General features: G+C 46.0%; 2 protein-coding genes and 2 non-coding genes across 4 annotated transcripts; all 4 read left to right on the forward strand.

The window, feature by feature from the left end:
* The first annotated feature begins 137 nt into the window (after positions 1-137).
* eif4a1a (eukaryotic translation initiation factor 4A1A) lies at positions 138-6,629 on the forward strand. Its single transcript, XM_056442493.1, has 11 exons — positions 138-175; positions 1,422-1,467; positions 1,565-1,697; positions 2,015-2,154; positions 2,926-3,094; positions 3,501-3,610; positions 3,871-4,014; positions 4,200-4,337; positions 4,477-4,566; positions 5,020-5,099; positions 5,192-6,629. Exons 1-11 carry the CDS (start codon positions 153-155, stop codon positions 5,334-5,336), a joined length of 1,218 nt encoding a protein of 405 aa, XP_056298468.1. The 5' UTR covers positions 138-152; the 3' UTR covers positions 5,337-6,629.
* Positions 2,464-2,603, forward strand: LOC130212371 (small nucleolar RNA SNORD10). The gene has a single exon (XR_008835327.1). It is a non-coding gene; the product is annotated as a small nucleolar RNA SNORD10 (small nucleolar RNA).
* On the forward strand, positions 3,280-3,419 carry LOC130212370 (small nucleolar RNA SNORD10). Its single transcript, XR_008835326.1, has one exon. It is a non-coding gene; the product is annotated as a small nucleolar RNA SNORD10 (small nucleolar RNA).
* A 9,232-nt stretch (positions 6,630-15,861) lies between the features above and the next one.
* sox19b (SRY-box transcription factor 19b) lies at positions 15,862-18,865 on the forward strand. The gene is made up of 2 exons (XM_056442494.1): positions 15,862-16,799; positions 18,604-18,865. Exons 1-2 carry the CDS (start codon positions 16,141-16,143, stop codon positions 18,863-18,865), a joined length of 921 nt encoding a protein of 306 aa, XP_056298469.1. The 5' UTR covers positions 15,862-16,140.
* The last annotated feature ends 263 nt before the right edge of the window (positions 18,866-19,128 follow it).

Raw genomic sequence — 19,128 nt, forward strand, 5'->3', positions numbered from 1 at the left:
CTACTTTTATATGACGCGCCAACTGACGAATCACAAGGCTTTGTGGGCGGGACTACCGCTGAATGACAGCGGCCTGTTGCAATGAAAAGGCCTCTTTCCTGTGTTGTCAACGTATATAAGACATCTCTGCCGCAGTTTCTTTCTTTGGAATAATGTCGGCTGAATATGATAATAGGTAATGGGAAGTTTTTTATGGTTTAAAGGGTATTCTGTGCTTCAGATTTTTTTACAAACGTGTTTTAGTCGTTATTTTAGTCTCCGTTGTCGATGACCGTTGGGGGAAAGTAAACATTTAATGGCGCATCCTGTGGTTTCTTTGCTCGTCTAACGGTTAGTTAGACGAGCAAAGATAGTCCGCCTCGGACTAACGTCACACGCCTTCGCATTTCATACGATAATACCGAAAACTCGTATACGGTGTCACCATTTTACGTATAGTGTATATGTATTTCCTTAAATTACACTTTTTTTGGCGGTACAATGGCGGCGTTGGCTGCCGAGGGAAATTAAATGGCAACCGGCACTTTGGGCAGCACGTGAAGGCGCCTGGCCGAGGCCTTCATTTCACTTGTGCTCTTCTCGTCGATTTTACGCCGGTTATTATTTGTTTAACTAAAATGGCGGAATATGATACCTATGGTACAGGTGAGGAAGGCACTCGGTGCTATGACGGCGGGAATGTCGAATTATTTGTTCTTGTTTTGTGCGAGGGCGCACATGGCCGGCGTGGTTCTAATCGGGGTGGTCTCGGGACAATGTCGGCCGCGCAGGCCGCTAAATGCGCGATTAGTGAGCCGGTGATCACCATCACATCCCCTCGTGAACTAACGCGTGTTTTATCCGCACATCGGTTGTGGGATTCGCGGACTTGAACCATTAAAGGCCTCATCCAGACGAGCGGGCCCGTTAGAAGCGGCTCGGAGGCTTCGACAAGTCGAGCCTCTTTTATTCTTTGTCGGTAATTTTGCATTAAAACCATTTATTAAACCAGCCACTCTGAAATAGTTCACGTGGAGTTCATTAAAGACTTGTATCTGGTAGTTTTCGCGGCCTCTATGCCTGTCGGCTCGCTTCGGTCTCTCCGGTCCCGGCCGGAGGAACGACCATCTTGAATGTATGAGTAGAAATGGCGGACTCGTGTGAACGATACAAGGCGTTAGCTTAAAACTAAAATTTTTGACCCGTCAAGAAGTTTATCTAACTGTACAGATAATGTATTTTTGATTTTTTTTGACCACAGTATAGTATTCTGCCAACATTAACGAGGAATTATTTAATTTGGTGGCTGAGCAGAACTGCTTCATTAATTTATAATTTGCCCTCATTGCGTTGACTTAAAAATCGTTTAATAAATACTTATAGAAATTGTGTTCAGATGCGGAGTAAAAGACAAAATAACCATGACTTGTCTTCTCGTTCAGAGAGAATAATGGCCCTGAGGGCATGGAGCCAGATGGCATCATTGAGGTGAGTCCCCTACAACTATTATACACCTAGATGAAAGTAAATCTGTTTGTTGTGTCAATAAATTTAACTAACGGCTTTCAATGTTTGTCTCCTGCAGAGCAACTGGAATGAGATCACTGACAGTTTTGATGAGATGAACTTGCGTGAGGCTCTGCTCAGAGGAATTTATGCCTATGGTTTCGAGAAGCCCTCTGCTATCCAGCAGAGAGCCATTATGCCTTGTATCAAGGGTAAGTCCTCCTGTGCACTTTAAGTCACCATTATCCTAGTTTCTTTCTGCAATACCTACAATTTTAGGAAATTGTATTCATTCATGATGAACTAATGTAATGGAAAAAGTTGACTTGCTAAACACTTAAAAGAGCATGTTGATAATATGAGATCAATTTAGACAACAGTAATGCTGCTAGTTGCATGACCACAAACATGGGTATTTATTTATGTCTGACTCATTTATGATGATCAATGGCTACCTGGTGTTGAGCACTTGTAATTGGTCTGCCACCATCAAGGAAAACATATTAAAATACCGTTGCTTCTACATTAGGTTATGATGTGATCGCTCAGGCCCAGTCTGGCACTGGGAAGACCGCCACCTTTGCCATTTCCATCCTTCAGCAGATCGATGTGGAGCTGAAAGGCACCCAGGCGTTGATCTTGGCTCCCACCAGGGAGCTGGCTCAGCAGGTACGCTACCCGGTGCATAACATTGAGATTGTACTACCACATGTTAGTTTTTTGTTTCAGATGTTTGCATTTATTTTTTGCTTTATCTAAAGTATTATCCTCAGTTAACTGGCAGTCAAATGTGCCTTAAACATTTCAGTTAAGATGGACTTAATTTCAGGAAGTTCTTATTCATGAAAGTCTAGACTACAGAAACATATACACTCTTATCTGGTCCTACAGGCAATCAGTTTTTGACAGACCAAAAATGTATTGCCGCTCGAAGTCATAAATCTGGTTTGGACTTTTTCTCTAAAGTTGGGATGTGCTGTGTAATGATGATAAACATGCGTGTCAGCTGACTCTGTAAACCGCTGCTGTGTTGTTGCTCTGGTCAGCGTTTTGCTGGTCGGAGTCCTCGACGCGGCAGGGTTACAGAGACGTGATCATACTTCAATACTTCTGAATACAGCACACTTCCTAAAGGCGGCATGTACATTCTTGTGCTTAAACAGCTGGAATGTGCTAAAGAAAAGTTATTGGAGCCACTACTTGTATATAGATGCAAACTGCGCTGTCTTTACTTATTATTGTATCTTCTTTGGTTCATTGAAATGCATTTTATCACTGCATTTAGAAATAACTTTTCGTGCAATTCAATGCAGTTCATCAAAACGGCATAAATTAAGTCTTAATCCAACATACCTATGATAAGTGTTAAAGTATTGATTTACAGTTTTAGGCCATTAAACGTTCTGTTTTTCTTTAATTCTTTTTTCTTGTGAACTTTAGATCCAGAAGGTGGTGCTGGCTCTGGGTGACTACATGGGCGCTAATTGCTACGCCTGTATCGGAGGGACCAACATCCGCAGTGAAGTCCAGAAGCTCCAGGCTGAGTCCCCTCACATCGTGGTGGGAACCCCGGGCCGTGTCTTTGACATGTTGAATCGTAAAAACCTCTGTAAGTCATCACCGATCAATTGTGTACTAATGCTGAAACTATTTAAAGTCAATCAACTTCTCAAATGGAAGGAAACTTTACTCATTACACAATAGATGGACAAAATAATTAGAGATGCAATTCTAGGAGCGTTGAGTTGCTGATTTTTACTGCAATTTACTTCACTACTCTCACAAAGATGTGCTGTATAATGATGATAAACATGCGTGTCAGCTGACTCTGTAGTTCACTGCTGTGTTGTTGCTCTGGTCAGCGTTTTGCTGGTCGGAGTCCTCGACGCGGCAGGATTACAGAGACGTGATCATACTTCACTACTTCTGAATACAGCACCCAGTCACTAGAGCCACTAAACACAGACTAAGGACACACGGGAATGTTTTCTGATCTTTTTGTCATTTTCTTGCAGCTGCCAAGTACATCAAAATGTTCGTGCTGGACGAGGCTGACGAGATGCTCAGTCGAGGGTTCAAGGACCAGATCTATGAGATTTTCCAGAAGCTGCCAAGCAGCACACAGGTGAGAACTTTAAAATTGGAATATCTGACAAACGCGTGCTGTCTGTGTGGTCCAGGGTTCCCTCTCCTCCCATCTGTTGTGGTGCAGGACTGAATGTTCCGTGGTAGAGAAGACTAACTGCCGTCCACTGTAGCCTGGCTCACGTCCTTGCCTGACAACTAATTGGCGGATTACACTCGTTCGGGAAACGTTTAGATTTCATATTAAACATTTTTTATGCAACTGAATCTGCTGTCTAACAAAGTCCCCTCCGTGTGCAGGTTGTCCTTCTGTCGGCCACCATGCCGGCTGACGTGTTGGAAGTCACGAAGAAGTTCATGCGTGAACCCGTCAGAATCCTGGTGAAGAAGGAGGAGCTGACCCTTGAGGGCATCCGTCAGTTCTACATCAACGTGGAGAAAGAGGTAGAGGATCTGTTTAGTCTGAATGAGTCGCCTCATAACAGGAGAATACAATGCAATACAGACCTTTACAAACATGTTTATCTAGTTGTGCTCGTGGTGGCACTAGAGGGCAACGCAGTGTAATGTGCCCAGATCATGGAGAAAGTGCTTGAGCCTGCTGTGTCTGACCTGGTGGTGGTCCTCAGGAGTGGAAGCTGGACACGCTGTGTGACCTGTACGAAACCCTGACCATCACACAAGCGGTCATCTTCATCAACACGAGGAGGAAAGTGGACTGGCTGACAGAGAAGATGCACGCCAGAGACTTCACCGTGTCTGCTCTGGTAAGGACCCGCCTAACGAGGAATTAGCATACTTTAGAATGACGCGATGAAACGAGATACTTTTTTATTATTCAGTTATGCATGTTTCCTTGATTGAGCCTGTGAGTCAACTCTTTATCAACGTCCTCTTGTGTTTCAGCACGGTGACATGGAGCAGAAGGAGAGAGACTTGATCATGAGGGAGTTCCGCTCCGGCTCCAGTCGAGTCCTCATCACCACTGACCTGCTGGTGCGTACGCGAGTCACACCGCTCTGCTTTGAGACCAGTACCGTGTGGTCCAGGGTTCCCTCTCCTCCCATCTGTTGTGGTGGTGCAGGACTGAATGTTCCGTGGTAGAGAAGACCAACTGCCCTCCACTGTAGCCTGGCTCACGTCCTTGCCTGACAACTAATTGGCGGATTACACTACAATATTTTAGATTTCATATAATCTATTAAGTGTCTTAAGATTTCAAATACTGGCACTCAAGTATCCAACTAATTTACTTTATCGTGCTTTATGTCTAGAGCTAAACTGCAGGAATTTATGATTATTTTTCAAAAGTGTCACATTGATATTTTGTGTTTAAACTGGATGGTGTCTGATAAGCTTCAGTTAAGATTCGGGTGATAATGTTTTGTAGACTTCAGGTAATTTTCTCAGTCAATATGACTTCATCTAATAGTCGGTCCTCTCCTACAGGCCAGAGGTATTGATGTCCAGCAGGTGTCTCTGGTCATCAACTACGACCTGCCGACCAACAGGGAAAACTACATCCACAGGTAAGATCCAACGTGAACATCGCTCCGTGTGTCTTGTATGACCTGTTCACTAGCGAGCCGCCAGAAGCTGATTTTTATTTATATTCCGTCAGGATTGGTCGGGGCGGTCGTTTCGGCAGAAAGGGCGTCGCCATCAACATGGTGACCGAGGATGACAAGCGAACCCTGAGGGACATTGAAACATTCTACAACACCACCGTGGAGGAGATGCCCATGAACGTGGCCGATCTTATCTAGGAGACTCCTCCACCCTCCCCCCACTTATTTTAGCAGGCAAAACCTTGTTTTCTTACACTATGAATTCTAAGAACTTTCTTTTGCTAAATTCCACCATGACTACCCCTCAGTGTTCTAAGGGAAGGAAGAATGTGGCCTTCGTTCCTCCCTTTCCTCTGAAGTAGTTTTTGGGCTGTTTTGGAAGGATGGAATTACTGACCTGCTTCATCTGCTTGCCCTAATCCCGAACCATCATTGGCGAATACTTTTTCTTCTTCCTGCAGCTATCTCCTTTAAACCGTAACATTTCGAGATTTATGTTTGGCAAACAAAAGGACTTTTTAACAAAACGAGTGTTTGTAACTGCGTCCCACACGTGCAAAACATAACTGCGTTTCTAAAAGTTAAAAGTCTCGTTCTGTCGGCAAAAAGCTTAAATAAAATTTGATGCCGTGAGTGGTGCTAACCCGAAGATCTCACACGCTTTTGTGGACATGTGCCTGTGATGTTTCACACACGGTGAGAGGCTTAGACTGCAGGTCCGTTTGGACTCTAAAATGCTCTAAATGAAATGGGAAGCACTGCATTTGACCAGATCAGTATTTAAGCAAAGTTCAGTGTACTGCAAACAGCCTTTTAACTCCATCCGTGATCATGTTAAGAGGTTTCTGGGGCTAGAGTACACGGGGCATATTCAATAAAAAGACCTCTATAGTAAAAACCCATCATGAATGAGTTGTTTACCCTTTTGATCCTTTTACTGCTGTTTCATATGAATTATATTTTACTGCTGTTGTACATAGTGCTTGACTTGTGCAGTAGCAGTCAGTTGAAGACTGACCGGTGGCCCAGACGCTCGGAGGCTAAACGATGGTGAGTGGAGGCCTGACGACCCGGTGGGAGTTTCATCTCTAACGCTATGCCATTATTTTTCATTTAGATTTTTATTTTTCGACACTTGGCTTGTTCTTTGCTCTGTTGGCAGGTGTCTTTTTGTAACTTACCTCGTCAAACATGTTGGGTGGGGCGGTGGGGCGTAGCTGATATGAAAGGACCAAACTACAGAATTATATAGACCCCCCCCCCCCCTCTTTCTCAGCACTCCAAATAAAATGCCTGTCATCATGGGGTTTGGTGTGTAGGACGAGTCGTGTCTTGAGGTGTGGAGTCTTGCTATTTTTTTAAAAAAATGACTGCGGAATTGTTAACCTTTTTGAGATAGAAACAGTCACGTTTTCTACATTGGATTCTGTATAGTATTTATTTTAATGGTCTTTAAAAAATAATAATAAAGGTTTCTCCATGACAGTGTAATGTGGCTTCTGCATTGTTGAATAGCATGACGGAGGGCCACCACGATGACACTCAAGCTCTGGCTCAGTGACACACCTGCGCCGCCTCGTCGGTCCCTGATGGCCGCTGGGAGCCGACAGACAACCGTGTGAAGGCTAATATTTATTCCCGCGTTTATTTTCCTGCTTCCGATGAATAAAACGTCTTTATTTGCCGACTGATGGTCAGAAGGAGCCGTGCACCGCCTTTTATTCATCACGTTTTTCTTTTTCCCCTCTTCCGTCTTAAAGTGACGGTAGCAGCCCGAGCTCCATTTAGTACAGCAGCATGTCATCACATAAGTCTGGTCATAACTGATTGTTACGCAAAAAAACATTTAATTGTATGCCGTGTCCAGTCACGTGCACAAATATGGCGCAAAGTCACTTGAGTTTGTCCGACAGGCTGTGTCTACTACCGGACACTCGAGCACTGACGTTCAGTGCTTAGGACGCCACAGACAAAACCAGCAGAATTCAGTGCACTGAAAGTACCCGGATGGCGCACTGCAAACGGGCAAAAAATGTGTAAAACGATGGACACTACTCGCCCTAAACGGCCGCCATCTTGGCTACGTAGCGGAAGAGGACCCCTTTCGCCAGCTTTTCATTTTATTTCTTAAAACAATGGACGAGATGGCTACGGTAGCACAAGCGGTAGACCACGGAGGCTCCTGCCGCGATTGTGGAGGTATCGAAGTTTCCACATGGGGTGGAGAAAGGGGTAAACAAGGGACACAGAGGGCAAGAAGTGCATTCATTTTATCAGTTTAAGTTTCGCGGGTATCGCAAGCGGATTTGCGTCCGTCACTTCCGCCAAGTGGTTAACGTAAAGTGTTCCATTTGATACAGCACTTATCAGCGACGGAGTGCACTACAGATGTCAGTGCACTGTATTGCAGTGTACTTCGTAAAGTGTCCGGTAGTAGACACAGCTGAGTTTATAGCTCAGTTCCGTGTTTACTTCCGGTCATGTGATCAGCTCTCACCCTATCACTGCAACAGGAATTTAACGCGTTTAAAACAGTCTATACGCCACCGGGCGAAATACATTGATTATACAGTTAGCGCGTACGTTTGATCAACTTCCCCCTCTAATGAGTGACAAGTAAATCCCATAATTATAAAGGACTGCAAATAGCATCTCAAAATTGTGCCAACTCACCCTGCGATAAGCATCCTGCATTTTTTTAATGCACAGCGAGAGTATATAACTATTTTTTTTAATAGACAAACTATATTTATAACCCTTTAAAACAAGTTGGACCCCGAAATACAGACATATGCACTCTTGGTTTAAGGTGAAGTTCACTGTCTCTCCACCAGGGGGCAGCCTTGTTCTTTCCTCACGAGCCGCGTGTTAACTGGCAGGATTACTGAAAGCGACTCCAACTGCAGAACTAATCTTCCTCCTCCCAGATAGAAGGTGGTGTCTGGGGGTCATTAGTCCCATAACTACACCATGAGTGTACCAGTAAGGCAGGTGGAGAATATGTCACCACATATTTACCAGGTAAATGTCATTTATTAATCCAAGAGAAAAGTGATGTCAGAGAGCAGATCTTTGTCTCCCCCTCCCAACAAAGTGGAGTTGAATCCCACTAAACTGTCCCTCTGGGCTTCCTTAGACAAGATTGTGAATAATTTGTCATATTCATTGAATGTGTTACTTATGTTAATTATGTCCATCCTGACGGATTCTCCTCTGTTGCCCTCTCAAATATTTCTTACTTATTTTTCCTGATTTGATGAGAGGGTCCTGGGACAGGATGTGTACGGATTGTAAAGCCCTCTGAGGTTAATTTGTATAGCTATAAAAACGTAATTGAATTGAATTGGTGGCGGATTTAAAAGAATAATAATGAATTTCAGCAACCACGGGAGGTCCTTGTGCACGCAGTGGAAAATAAGCACAAAAGATATTATTCTGATGGGTCCAGCAGTATGTGAGATTAGCTGCCGACACACACACACATACGCATATAATCCAACACATTATCTCCTCACAATAATAGCCAGTCATAAACCATCCACTCAGACAGTGACAGATGAGACCGCACGATGTCCAGGAAGGCCACCGGTTCGATTCCCCCACCGACTGGATAACTATGGAAAGAGCAGCGCTCGCACCTCCCTCATTACCACTGCCCAGGTGCCCTTGAGCAACGCCTATAAACGGCTGCGCTGGAGCCCCCGGGTTTGCGTGTGAGGGCCACCCACCCGGCTGCAGACGGGGGCCGCTTTATGTCCGTCCCAGATGGAATTCATGAATTTGTTTAAGTGGTTGAACGATTTATTTCTTTTGATTTCCCGCACACAAGTGGAGACAGTGCAGCAGGGGGGGGGGGGTTGGAGCAATGCATTCTGGGGAACACTCGTCTAAAAATAGTGTGTATTTTAGGAATATTATTACAATTAACACCGTGGACCTGTAGTTCGCCGTATCTCCATGTGGCTCACGGCGGTCACTGCGTCCACATCCCGGCCCTTTCTGTTTCTTTCCTTGTGCTTTTTAAAGATCCCCCGGAATAAATCTGGCATGAGGGATGATTTGTGGAAAAGTGCTGAGTGGGTGAGTTTGAATCCATAGGAGAAGAAGCTCCTGGCTTACTGACAGTGATTTGATGCTCTGTGGAGAATTTGGGTTTGTGAACGACGTCTTCTCTTGTTTGATTGGATTGTCGGCCATCTTTTTTGAATGATTTCTTTATAATGTATTATTGACAGCAGGCGTAAGAAACCGAGGCGTGTTTGGAATCATCCAAACACGCTAACGATCTCATTTTAAAGAGCACTTTTTCTTCAGTCCAGAGGAATGTCTTAGCTCAAACCGCTGATCACACAGGGCTGTGATTGGCTGAGGTCAGAGGTCATGTGATCACCTCGACATCAGTCCGTCTGTCTTCTCTCCAACACGATGGCATGTGGACGTTGTGGTGAACTGTGCCCTTTAAAACCCCAAAGTAGTTTGATTACAGACAACAGTTACTTTTAAAACGAAATGCTATCATGAGTTTTGGCGTCCGACGTTAGCGTTAGCTACGTTAGCGTCAGCCCGATGCATTTTGTTAAAGCGGAACCAGGGGAGTCGACCAGTGGCAGCCCGGAGCCGGACGAACATCGGAAGACGAGTCGAGGGTCAGACGTCGAAAAGACGACATCAGACGAACCGCTTCAGGGGCGGGACGTATGTAGCTCTCTTTTTTTTTTTACATTGGAGGTATCTGCAGTCAGAGATTCCTGGAGTCACAAACACACACACACACACACACACACACACACACACATTGTCATGCACATATGTGAATATGCGCCCCGCACGAATAACGCAAACATAAACTGTGCTCCCTCCAGCTGGCATTGACTCGTAGCTCTGAACCAACACTTTCAATGGCCTCCTGTTCCACTGCCCCAACACACACACACACACACACACACACACTACATCCCGGGCAGGTTAACCTCCCCGGCGTCCCAATATGACGTCCATTGCGGCTCAAAACATGTTACGTCTCTGCTCTTCTTGTTGTTGTGTGTCCCGCTCTCAGCCTAGGTGGCCCTTCTCCCAAAGGCACTTTGGCGAAGATACCCCCGTACCCATCCCCCCACTGCCCAACACGCACACACACACACACACACCGCTATTGCCCACTCCACCCCCTGGTGGGTGCTGGATTGTGGGGTTGAGAGATGGTGGGTGGGGGGGGTGGATTATGCGAGTGTGAGGCTCGTAAAGGGCCTGCCATGGTCTTTCTGTTGTGTGACGGATGGCTGGGAGGCTGAACGGGCCTGCTTTGCATGAGAAGAGAAGCCAGCAGAGGGGAGAATAGAGGTCTATTCAAAGAGGCCTGTCACCCAAAACCACCCTCCTGCACTGAACCCTCACACCCCACCCCTTCATCATCCATCCCTTCATCCTTTCGAGCCTCCTCCTCCTCCCTTGTTCTCCCCTCGCCATCTTGGTCCCCCCCTTTCTTCCCTCATTTTGTGGCTTTCACTCGCCCGTCCTCGCTGCTTCGTTCTCACCCTATAGTCCACCCCCCCCCCCCCCTCCCCCACTCCGCTGCCCTCCTTACTTCTTGATTTCATCCCACTTAATTTCTGTTCATTCACATTTTCCCTCCTTTCCATCAAGCTGTTTTTTTTCTTCTTCTTCTTCACTTTGCTGAGTTCCATAACATTTGAATCCTCTCATTACTTTGTGGGCTTTGTGAAAGAGAGGTCATAATGGAAATGTCACGGTCAAAGCTTTTTAACACTAAGAGAAGTCATGTGACTCGAGGCTCCGACATGCTTAGTCCACATTTCAGTCAGCAGGAGATATTATGGCATAATTAGGTTAAAGCTGCATTCCAGGGTTTTCTAGCCACTAGGGAGCATAAAAGCCCAGAAACAGGAAGTCACCGGCTCACGTGAGACGTGTCCACCGTGTCCCTCTGGTTGGTCTCCACCGAGTCCTCGGGACACGTCTGTCCAGCCTGGAGACACATTGATGATGCTCACTCATCTCAACGTGTTCCTGAATGTCCAAGTCCTCCAGAGCGGACTTCACCCGGTCCATAAGGCCCCGTGGAAGAGGAGGAAGAAGAAGGAGGAGGAGGAGGAGGGGGTGGAGGAGGAAGAAGAAGAAGAAAGTAGGAAGAAGAAGAAGAAGAAGAAGAAGAAAGAGGAGAAGGAGAAGAAGAAGGGTTATTTATACGACCTTTAGAAGTTGCCAATTATATATATATATGTATCTATATATATATATATATGTGTGTGTATATATATGTTTATTCATATGTGTGTATATATATACATATATATATGTGTATACATATGTGTGTAAATATTATGTGTATATATATACACACATATATATATATATATATGTATATGTGTGTATATATACATATATGTATATATATACACACATATATATATATTCATATATGTATATATATACATATATATGTATATATATATATACGTATATGTATATATGTGTATATATATACATATATATGTATATATATATACGTATATGTATATATTTGTATATATATACATATATATATCCATTGATGGCGGTCTGGAGGCTCCTCTCACATCCCAGAGACACATGTGAGTCCGTCTTCTGTTTACAGGTGAATTGCCGTAATTAAAACTGAACAGAGAAGACGGAACATTCACACCCACCAGGCCGACACGTTCCCCTCGGCGGGGTGTGTGCGTGTATATGTTTGTGTGTGCGTGTGTGTGTGTGTGTGCCCCCAAAAACGTGAGAGCACATACCTTTATCGGACTATCAATACAGTTACCCGCCACGTGACCAAACACGACGTTCATCGTTAAGAGAAGAAACAAATGAATGAATGTCATCAGTTGGGGAAAAATGAATTTATAACAGAACATTTCACTGATTGGTGGGATTTCAATGGAGATGCTGACGAATAAAAGACCAGGTGGTGATGAAGAGTATGGCCATGAGGAGGGGCGAGAGGGGGATGTGTCGCTGTCTTCATCTTCACTTCACCTGCAACCACTTTGACAAGCAGCCAAAAGAACATGATGAGAAAGAGAGACGACGGACAGGAAGGTGCAAACCGGACCGCCGCTCGGCGTCAGAGAGAAACTCCTCCGCCATCACATCTGAACCCCTCAGAGGCTGACAGGCAGGCGGAGGGAAGACCAGAGTGTGTGTGTGTGTGTGTGTGTGTGAGTTGTTTTTGAAAGAAGGAAAAGCCGAGGAGGGGGAGGAGGGGGGCAGGTTTTTGGAAGGGATTCCACACCAGGTCGTCATGGAGATGGAAACGGGAGACTGGAGCCTCACAATTCCCAATTAGTCACAAACACACACACACAGACACACACCTGCACATAGCGTACACATACACACACATCTGCATAATACACTCTCCAACTGACTTAGTAAACTCTCACGAACACACACTTGGTAAGATGTCACGCACACACAGACACACACACAAACACACACATATACAGACAAACAAATATACACACACACATATACACACACACGCAGAGTTTCGGGCCAAGTGTGGGGAAATCTCACGTGGCCACACACACACACACACACTCGCACACACACACTCGCACACACAGTTTCAGGCCAGGTGTGGGGACGTGTCCCTGCCTCACCTGTTGGTATCTGCCTGTTTTGCATACCATGTTTTCTCTTAACAAGCGGAAAATTAAAGTCGTCGTCAACAGGTTTGACGAGCTCCGGAGCCGAGGCCCGTCGGACTCGTTGGATCTCAGGCGAGGCCTGTGATTGGCTGCTCGGTGTTCTCTCACATGCGTCCTCGTGCCTAATTGCAGCCTCGAACATCTGACTCCAGATCTGGTCCTCAGACCCACTCAATATAATTCAGTTTAGTTTGTGTAGCCCAATGTCCCACATTACGAATCCCCCTCAGAGGGCTTTACAACCCGTACACATACGACACCCCTGACCTTTGACCTCACATCGGATCAGGAACAACTCCCAATAAAACAAGGGGAGAACTCTCCAGCGCAGCTACAGAGGAGGATCCCTCTCCAGGAAGGATCTGACTCTGGTGACATCATTTGAGATCGAAAGAAAATCGTGATCGGACCATCCAGTAAAACCCAGGATTCATGGATTCAATGAGAGTTTAAATCTTGCTGTCTCCAAGTAAACAATCCAGGACCCGGGAAGATGTGGTCAGCTGGGTTTGGGTTGGGCAGCACACGGATCCTCTTGGTTATGGGTCATAAACACATAGAACATAACCTACAGGTCTATGAGTCAACACCTTCACTCTCCACCCGGCGACAGGAAGGACTCACAAGTGAACATGGAGTCATGGTGGTGATCATTTATTAGATCGTCCAATCCAATTAATTCATGTTATGTATCAACGGAGCTTCTGCTAAATGTTCTTAAAACTACACATTGTTCTATTTTAAACCATTTCCGTCACGCATCTTCCAAAACTGTGCTTCAACTTTCAAGTTTCAAGGTTTCTTTTTGCCATTTGTGCCCCAGACCAACAGTCCAGACACACTGGAGCTCCAGTGCAGCTCTCAGGGTCCACAGCTTCGAAATAACACCAAAATAAGTCAAAAGAAATACAAAATATAAATGAAAGCACCACATAAGTTGGTCGTGTGTACAAAAAGGTACACGGCTAAATGACTGAGGTGTTATTTTAGTGGTAAATATACATTTAGTGGTGGAACTATGAACTAAATGTCTTCGTGCTTTACTCTATAGATTTAGTGCCCAGACATACCAGGAACGGGCTCATTACTTTGCATGTTTTCTTTGTGATAATAGTCCCAGAAAGCTATATTCAGCCGAGTCGCTGGCTCACCACTAGCTCACGCCGCATTCACAATTCGTACGGAACGGAAAAAGCCCCAGTCCAAAATATGTAGAGTTTTAAATGACAGATGGTAATAGTATGTCTCATATGTCACATGGTACGTGTAGTGAGGTCGTGTTGGGTTATTAAACATATTTAAATAGTTTAGTTTGGCCTTCAGTCGGACTCTGGAGGCTTTCAGATACGTCGAGGAGGGATGGAGCTCTTCAGTATTTATGTCCTCATATTTTCTTGTAGATTCAGGGAACACCACTTATTGATTGTTCATGGATGAATACGTCTATCCTTCATGACGCTGCTTCCCAAACGATTTATACGCGGCGTCACCGAAGCCAACTCAGGATGAAGTGGAGCCGACTCGGCACTTGTCGTCTCGGCGTTAACAAAGACTCTGGAGGACAGAAAAGGAAGAGGTCTATTTTCCGCCGGGCCAACAGATCTTCCTCATTCTCCGGCGGCTCCAAAGTGATTCGGTGTGCCATTGTGGCCGAATCAATACCCGCATGTATGGAGACATGTCCGCAGCACAATCCTCTGAAAGGAGGGCCGGGGCTCCTCAAAAGACGCGCTTTAAAGAAGACACGACGAGCATCGGCCTGTTGGCGTGACTTATAATAACGTTGTTGTCTTTGATTGAGTCGGACTAGTTTAGCTGGCGGAGGGATACGTTTGAAGAAGTAGCAGTTTGATGACGGACAGGGGGACGCCTGCTGCACACCTAAATGCTGTAGAGGAAATGAAACAACACCCGGATTCAAACGTTACGCACAAACAAGCTCCACGGCAGGTGGGATTAGTTACAAAAATAAAATAAAATGTAATATGTGCTAATCTGCTTTCGCTTGAAAAGAGTTTAAGTTGTGATGTCTTTTCATAATTAAGGAGTGAATAAAGATAAGTCCAATACAAAATACAAAGTTGTGAGTGGGGAAGGTGAACTGGTGTGTTTCTAAGCTGTCATGTGTTTCGGTCCCCACTGTACCCCCCTGAGAAGTACTCACACACATTGTATACACAGGGTTGAATATGAGGAAGTGAAGGTCAAAAAAGGGGGTACAGTGGGGCCCGACATATTTAACCCTAACCCTGGTCTACATTACATCACATTTGTTTTTCTTCTTCATGGAAGTATACCACTTTTGTTATCTTCCAACATCCACCTATAAATGCTGTATCTCTAAAAACACACTAAAAACAATTATTATTTTAGTCTAGTTAAAAAAAACTAACATTTGCAATAAAGGACACTTTAAAAAAATGTTTTAAAATAATTTGGTTGATGATTATATGCTAATTGAAATGTGATTCCATCAAAAGTAAGACTCCATGTTATTTAGATTTTTATATATGAAGTTGTTTAAGCTGGTATATATTCAAATGTACAAGTATTTATATAACTTGTGTGTTGCAGCAAAAAAGACAGATACAGGCAGTTTGAACTGATTTGGGGTTTAGGTATCGTTCGCGTGTGTGTGCGGGCGGGCGCGTGTTTGTGTCGTGTTTGGACCCAATCGAAGTGTTTTTTTTACTCTTTTCGGAGCAGAACTTTGATTCAAACCTTTTATTCACACCGTGTGATCAGCTCGCTGATAACAGCCTAATTGAATATTAAGATACTCGTCTCCCCGGAATGCCCCCCCCTCTCCCCTCTCCCCGCCGCCGTCATCAACAAGTGTCTCGCGCACGGCCATCGGAGCCTTTTCATTTGCAAATTGGGAGCGCGCGCGCGCGCACGCGGAAAACGCTCCTCGCCCTCCCATTGGTCCGCACCCGGCCGAGCGCACGAGATCAGGGCAACTTTTACAGCGGACGGGCAGACGAGCTCAGTGTGTGAGTTGGCCGACTGACAACAAGTGGCTTTCCCCCGCAGAGAAACTTGTTCCACAGCACCGAGGAGAGGAGAACTTTTTAAACACCTGTGTGCAGCCTCAAAGTAATGACACAAACCCACTTCTAATTTGAGAGAAACGAAGAGACCTGCTCGCGCGCTCAGTGCTCCCCGGTTCGTCGTGCGTAATTAGTTGATTCGCATCAGCCGGTGAAGTCTGTGGAGACCCGGGCTCCAAGTCGCCAGGTGGACTGCGACACGAAGCCTCTCAACTCTCCAGTAATTCGCGTCAACTTCGCCACATCCGCCCCAACATGTACAGCATGATGGAGCACGAGCTGAAGCCAACCGGCCAGCCGCCGTCTCACCAGACCTCCCAGGGAATGTCCCCGGTCACCGGCAACATGACCGGCGGCATGGGCGGCAATGGCAACTCTCACCCGGGCTCCAAGACGGCGTGCGCGCCGGCAGTCGACCCCATGGATAAAGTGAAGCGGCCCATGAACGCCTTCATGGTCTGGTCCAGGGGACAGAGGCGCAAGATGGCCCAAGAAAACCCCAAAATGCACAACTCCGAGATCAGCAAGCGGCTGGGCGCCGAGTGGAAGCTGCTGACCGACGCCGAGAAGCGGCCTTTCATCGACGAGGCCAAGCGGCTGCGGGCGGTCCACATGAAGGACTACCCCGACTACAAGTACAAGCCGCGCCGCAAGACCAAGCCCATGCTGAAGAAGGACACCCAGGTGGGCAAGTACCCGCTGTCGGCGGGGAGCCTGCTGGCGGCGGCGCAGGGCCAAGGCGGTAGCCCGAGGATGGACAGCTACGGCTGGGGCCCCACCGGGGGGTACGCCGGCATGCAGAGCGAGGCCCTCGGCTACACGCAGCAGCTCCACCGGTACGACCTGTCGGCGCTGCAGTACCCGCCCGCCATGTCCGCGGCGCAGACGTACATGAACGGAGGCAACTCGTACAGGTGAGTTCGGTCCGACATTGTTTGTCACTTCAAGTAATGAAAGTGCTGCGAAACTTCAACTTTGTGATTGTTTTTTATTTATTTGTATTGTATCTTAATTACTTCTATATGATATATTTCTTTATTCATCCCACAGTTTAATAAGCCCGTGTTTGAATTCCTACAACACACTTAAGAATATTAGATTAATGAACATGCGCAGTAGGCCAGATCCACCTGCTTCAGAAACGAGGAGACTTTTTTGGGGTTGGTTATTAAAATGTACACCAGTGAACACGGACAACACTCAGTATATAGTATGGGACCCAATAGTAATACAATAAGTTGGATCAACTAAGGTGAGGTGTTTTTTAAATGCCAATCAGTGGAGGATAGAAGCTCTTCAGTCTCGTGGGCGAGCATGCGCAGTGAACTAAGGGGTTTAAATTATGCATCTTTATTTAAGTTATACAATTGAGCTTTTGTCTTCATGATTTGCGGCTCTAAATAAGTACAGCTATCATACTCGTCAATAAACGCCTAGACCAATTAGTTTGACTTAAAAATGTAACTTATGTTTTTAGTTTGAATTTTAACTGCAGTACAAAACGAGGACAGGATACAATGATTAAACGCCTCCAACCCGCACGGTGGACTTTAAACATCTGCGACTTTAATCAGGTGTTGCGGGAGTGCGTCGAGGGCGTGAGTGAGGAGATGGAACAACAGGCTTCAGTCTGCTGCCTACTTGTTATGCGCGTGAAGCTCGCGCTGGGCTGGGTCCTGCTTGGAATGCTGATCAGGGTGACTCGACGGTAGGAAGGGCCGCTCTGTGTGTGGTCCCTTACCCACAATCCCCTATTCCTGCTCCGCCATTGTCCGAGTTGCACTTCTGGGTCTCTGCCTCCTGCCTTACGGGTCCATTGTCCCACCACCAACCCCCCAAAGTACAAAGCCTAAACACTTTAGATGGATCATGTGGACATCTATTCCAGGATCTGATCAGTTGGTCACTCAAAAGAAAGCTGGTTGAACTGCGGAAATCTTTGTTCTCAACAGGTGAATCCTTTTTCTAAAGCTTCCCTGAAGGATGTTTTGATATCGGCCACTCGGCTTTGAGTCGTGTCGGAAGCCCACAACTTGTTGCTGCTCGTCCTCCTGGACCAAGCTTCTTAAAGTCAGAACAAGTTGGGTCAGAACAGCACGGTGTCAACGCGCGAGGAGCTGGGAGGTCACGGCAAAGAAATACAACTTATCTTCAACATTGATAATAATTCTCAGTATTTTAGAGAAATCTCTTAAATTTCTGTTATGCAGTATAGAAGTGGAACCAATTAATCTTATTAGATGGCCCAAGACAATTATTAATTAGGCAGGAAGTCGTCATTTGGAAATGTTCAAGTCCTATTTTATGTCTTTGTATTTTTTTGCAGTCAGATTTTTAGGTGAAATTGACAGATAAAAAAAATAAAAAAGCTACTTTCCTTAACTGTGGAAGTTCTGCTGCACTAGATTGGTGTGAGGCGGTGTTGGGACATTCAAATACAGAAGATACTCGTCAAAGTATTTAGTCAGTCTTAGTTCATTCATCCAGCTTGTTGCTGATTGTCCTTCAGGATCTAAATAATAAAGTTTTTAAAAAGGCATTCAAGTGCTGAAAGGGGGAAAGTAAAATGAGTAATATTTGTTCCTGATGTTTCACACCGTGCAGCTGTCGACATTGTGCAGTGGACTTCTAGTCTCTGGCATCACGCGGTCCAACGGATCCATTGACTGGGTGTGAAGCGTGCATATCATTAACCACCATGACCTGTGACCCCTGCAGCCCCATGTCGTACAGCAGCCCCCCGCAGCAGCCCAGCCCCGTCACCATGTCCATGGTGAAGGCGGAGCCGGTGTCCCACTCGCCCCCGACGGGGACGCCCAACCACCACCGCGGCCCTCTGCAGGGAGACCTCAGGGACATGATCAGCATGTACATCCCCGGCCCGGGGGGCGACGCCGGAGACCCCACAGCGGCACAGAGGGGCTACACCAGCGTCCAGCAGCACTACCTGTCTGGAACCGTGCCACTCACACACATATAGGACTGGAAATGGGAAGCATGGGGGGGTGGTGAGGTGAGGTGGGGGGGGGGAGGCGGTGGTGCAGGGTGAACCAAGTGGGAGGACCGGAAATGCTCACGGTGCACAGTCGGCTGTACAGGAGATGGGAGTCGGGTCTCTAGACGGGCAAAGACGTGAAGTTCCCAGACACACACAGGAGACTCCATTTCTATATAGTTTTGTCACTGAAAAGTTTTTCTACCTCTTTGGTGCCCCAGAGTTCAGATAAACGCAACACACACACA

Source organism: Pseudoliparis swirei, chromosome 21 (assembly GCF_029220125.1).
Source record: "Pseudoliparis swirei isolate HS2019 ecotype Mariana Trench chromosome 21, NWPU_hadal_v1, whole genome shotgun sequence".
Lineage (NCBI taxonomy): Eukaryota > Metazoa > Chordata > Actinopteri > Perciformes > Liparidae > Pseudoliparis > Pseudoliparis swirei.